We start from the raw sequence: 3,266 nt of genomic DNA on the forward strand, positions 1-3,266 counted from the left end.
CAGGGGCGGTGAGAGGATTCACCAGAGACTGAGCGGGGAGAACAGGCTGATCTACTGAAACACACTGCTGAGGGGAGCAGCGGGCGGGCCAGGCGAGGTCTGCCGCGCCCCGGTCCCTCCCTGGCCAGGAATCGCACTCGCACTGAGCGGCTGCAGCCAGCTTCACTGCTGCGCCCTAGCCCGCTGCGCCACCGTGGAGGCCCACGCGCAGCGTTGATAAGGTCTCTTCGCGCCTCATCTAGGCCTGCAGGACACCAGCAGTCACCCAGCCCTGTGAGCTGCGAGCCACAGAGCCCACGACGTAGGTGGGCGTGATGGCAGCGCACCGCTGGGCGCCCAGCGACGCTGTGTGAGAGGCACAGGTCAGGGTGACATCAATTCCTTTTCCATAAAGTTCCAACCCAAAAAGGGAGCCTCTGAAGCCAGCGAGTCGAGGCTCTCTGAGGACCGGAGCAGCTAGACACGGCCTGGCTCAGAGGGCCTCTGCTCCGCTGGACACGGATGCACCCTTCAGCGGAGCGCTGGGCCTGGGGACAGGAGTGTCACCGCCCCGCGCGGCCAGGCCTCACCTCGAAGCTGTACTTCCGCATGCGGCCGAGGTGCCGGCAGTACAGGTAGAGCATGCCGATGCTGCTGCCCACGGCGATGTAGTCCCCGCTGGCGTCCAGGGCCGTGAGGTAGACGGCGATGGAGCGGAAGCCCCTCTGGATCTTGGTGGGGATGGCGCCGAGGAGAGAGTACAGCGGGCAGAACTCCCTGAAAGGGACGGGCGCCGGCGCCGAGGCCATGGCCGGGTCTCTGGGGCGTGTCCCGGCAGCAGGAGCCGTGGTGACTCGGCATCAGGGAGCCTGGGGGTCAAAGCAGCGGCGTCACGGCCCGCCCGGGCCATCCAGGGAGTCAGGCCAGGGCGGCGCCACTCGCCAATGCCGGGTCCGCGCCGCACCAGCCTGGACGGCACTGTCCGCGGACAAGGCCGGCGCCTGTGAGAAGCCGCCGCTGCGCAGTGCGTTGGACCCGCCCGGAAGCAGGCCCACGCGAGGGGCAGCGGCCTGGGGCAGGGGTTGCTGCGCTGGCAGGCCGGCTCCTCCCCTCGGTGCAGGGACTGAGTCTGCCCCCCCAGGCTGCCCCCGGAGCACCCCCCAGGGAGCCCAGCAGCTGCGTCCGCAGGCCCGGAGGGCAGCGTGGCCCCCAGGTTCTGGGACCTTTGGGGTGCTGGAGCCAGCCCCGCCCTGGCCTCCTGCAGCCCGGCGCCAGCTGTCCCGCTGCCTGGGGCTGCCCCGCGGGGGGCTCGAGCAGGGCCACCTCGGCTGACCCGCAGGCGCCGGCAGCTCCCTACACCCAGAACACAGGTGCCAGCGGCCCGCAGGAGGGCTGCGCAGAGCACACACGCACACACGCACACACGCGGGCCAAGTTGGACCTGCTCTGGCGCCGCCCCTGGGGCAGCCCCGCGGGCGAGCGCTGTTCCGCCTTTAGCCCCCCGAATCAGGTCTGTGGAATCGCGGTTCCAGACGTCGAAACCCATCCGCACCACGGGCGCTTCTGTGGCCGCTGCAGAGCCTGCAGGAGGCCCAGGGCTCAGGCCAGCCACCCCAGGCCATGCGCTAAGCCGCTGCAGGTCAGCTGGGGCGCTGAGGCTGTCCGAAGGGGCCAAGGCAATGCTGCCCGCCCCAGCGGTCAGAAGTGTCTGCGCAGTGACCACGCTGTCAAATTTTGCGTCAAAATTGTTCTAGCTGAAATCCTAGCGTCCCCCCCGGTCCCAGCCCCCCTCCAGGCACAACCCAGGCTGTGTTGCGACAAGGCCCTCCATGGCCTGCCCACGCCGCCCCGCTCCGGAGCACAAACTAGGCGGCCAGAGCTACTCCTGGGCCCGGACAGAAAGTGCAGAGAAACCCCGCAAACCAGACCGGCGCCTGCTCCCCGTAGCTCTGTGAAGCGAGTCACGTCCCAGCATCTCTGGGGGCACCAGGACTGAACAGACAGCTCACCCAGGCCACCGTCCGCACGGGAGAAGCTGCTGGCCTCCGAAAACCAGACCTGGAGGCGCCATCACGCTCACCAGGCTGCACTGCAGGCCTGCGGTCCAGCCGCCTGCTGACCAGAGAAAGTGCCCAGCTCGCCAGGCGATTCCTCAAAGGCGGACAGTTGGCCCGCGGCCAGCAGCCCCCTCCCGGTCCACGCAGAGGACCCAGGCCGGGCCACACACACGTCTGCGCACAAGCAAACTCCGCCCTGCTGGCCCCGGAAAGCACAGCCCAGCGGGCCATCCTTGTGGTGAGAGGAGAGGAAGCTGACAGCAGGAGCCGCTGAAGGCCGCGAGGCGCGCGGTGTCCGGGACACCCCCACCTTGTCCAGGAAGTGGCCAGGCGCCGTTGCACAAGCGGCTTTTTCTTTATTTTGTTTTCTTGCTTTTCGTCTGCCGTGCGTCTGCCTTTTTGGCCTTACAGGGCCTCTTTAACACTGCTCATGGCACCTGTGGTCCTTCTCGGAAATGAAATCTCCGCCCGAACATAAGGGGCGGGAGGTGGCCACACTTACACATGCCCTCCTGCCACTTCCCTGCCCCAGCCCGAGCCGGCCGGCGCCACAGGCAGAGGCCCGGGGCCGCTCGGCCTCCACTACCTCACCAAAGCCACCTGTGTTTGCAAGGTCCCTTCCATGGGCGCTCCGCCTCCCTCAGACACGCTGGGCCCCTGCACTGAGACGAGAGGCAGGACCCCAGCGCCTGGGGCTCGCTTTCCGTCACCTTCCGCGGGCTCTTTCCCCTGGCTGCTGGGAAGCAGCTGCCACCCATGACAGCGGCTCCTCCTTCAGGGCTGCTCTCACGCCTCCTCCCCCAAGTCAGTCCCCAAAACGGCAACTGGAGCAGCCCCCACACCACACCTGCTGGCCCTTCCGCAGAGCTCTCGTCAGTCTAACCCACCACAGCACCCTGAGCCTGGGGGGAGTGGACATCAGGACCCGAAAAACTCCTTGCTGAATGAAGGAACACTGGATGTCATAAGCACCTCACCTCTCATCAGATGGGGTTGCCAGTAACCACCAGCTTTGCCCCCAGATTCTGCTCGTGCGGGATCTGGGTCTGGGGCTCCCTCAGCACTCCTTTTTTTCAAGTGTGCAACCTTGCCACAGGCGCTACCCCGGGTGCAAGCCCTGCTGCAGGTGAGGCTGCCACCCACCTTCTGACAACACACGGCACAGAAGCAACAGAACACAATTCCTGGGCGGCGCGAGAAAGAGGGGCAACAAAGGGCTCGGAGGGGAAA

The 3,266-nt window shown here is 66.9% G+C and overlaps 2 protein-coding genes across 2 annotated transcripts in view; one reads left to right on the top strand and one right to left on the bottom strand.

Annotated features, from left to right (window-relative positions):
- Positions 1–3,050, bottom strand: part of TECPR2 (tectonin beta-propeller repeat containing 2) — a 39,538-nt gene extending 36,488 nt beyond the window's left edge. The window contains exons 1-2 of the mRNA XM_012724371.1: positions 3,014–3,050; positions 570–848 (exon numbers count right to left, since the gene is read on the bottom strand). Coding sequence (XP_012579825.1) covers positions 570–788 — 219 coding nt within the window. The 5' untranslated portion in view covers positions 789–848; positions 3,014–3,050. The remainder of the gene's footprint in view (positions 1–569; positions 849–3,013) is intronic.
- CINP (cyclin-dependent kinase 2 interacting protein) overlaps positions 787–3,266 on the top strand; it is an 11,368-nt gene continuing 8,888 nt past the window's right edge. The window contains exon 1 of the mRNA XM_012724372.1: positions 787–1,003. Within this exon, the coding sequence (XP_012579826.1) occupies positions 787–1,003 (217 nt within the window). The remainder of the gene's footprint in view (positions 1,004–3,266) is intronic.

This window comes from Condylura cristata, unplaced genomic scaffold (assembly GCF_000260355.1).
Source record: "Condylura cristata isolate star-nosed mole 26May11 unplaced genomic scaffold, ConCri1.0 scaffold00013, whole genome shotgun sequence".
Lineage (NCBI taxonomy): Eukaryota > Metazoa > Chordata > Mammalia > Eulipotyphla > Talpidae > Condylura > Condylura cristata.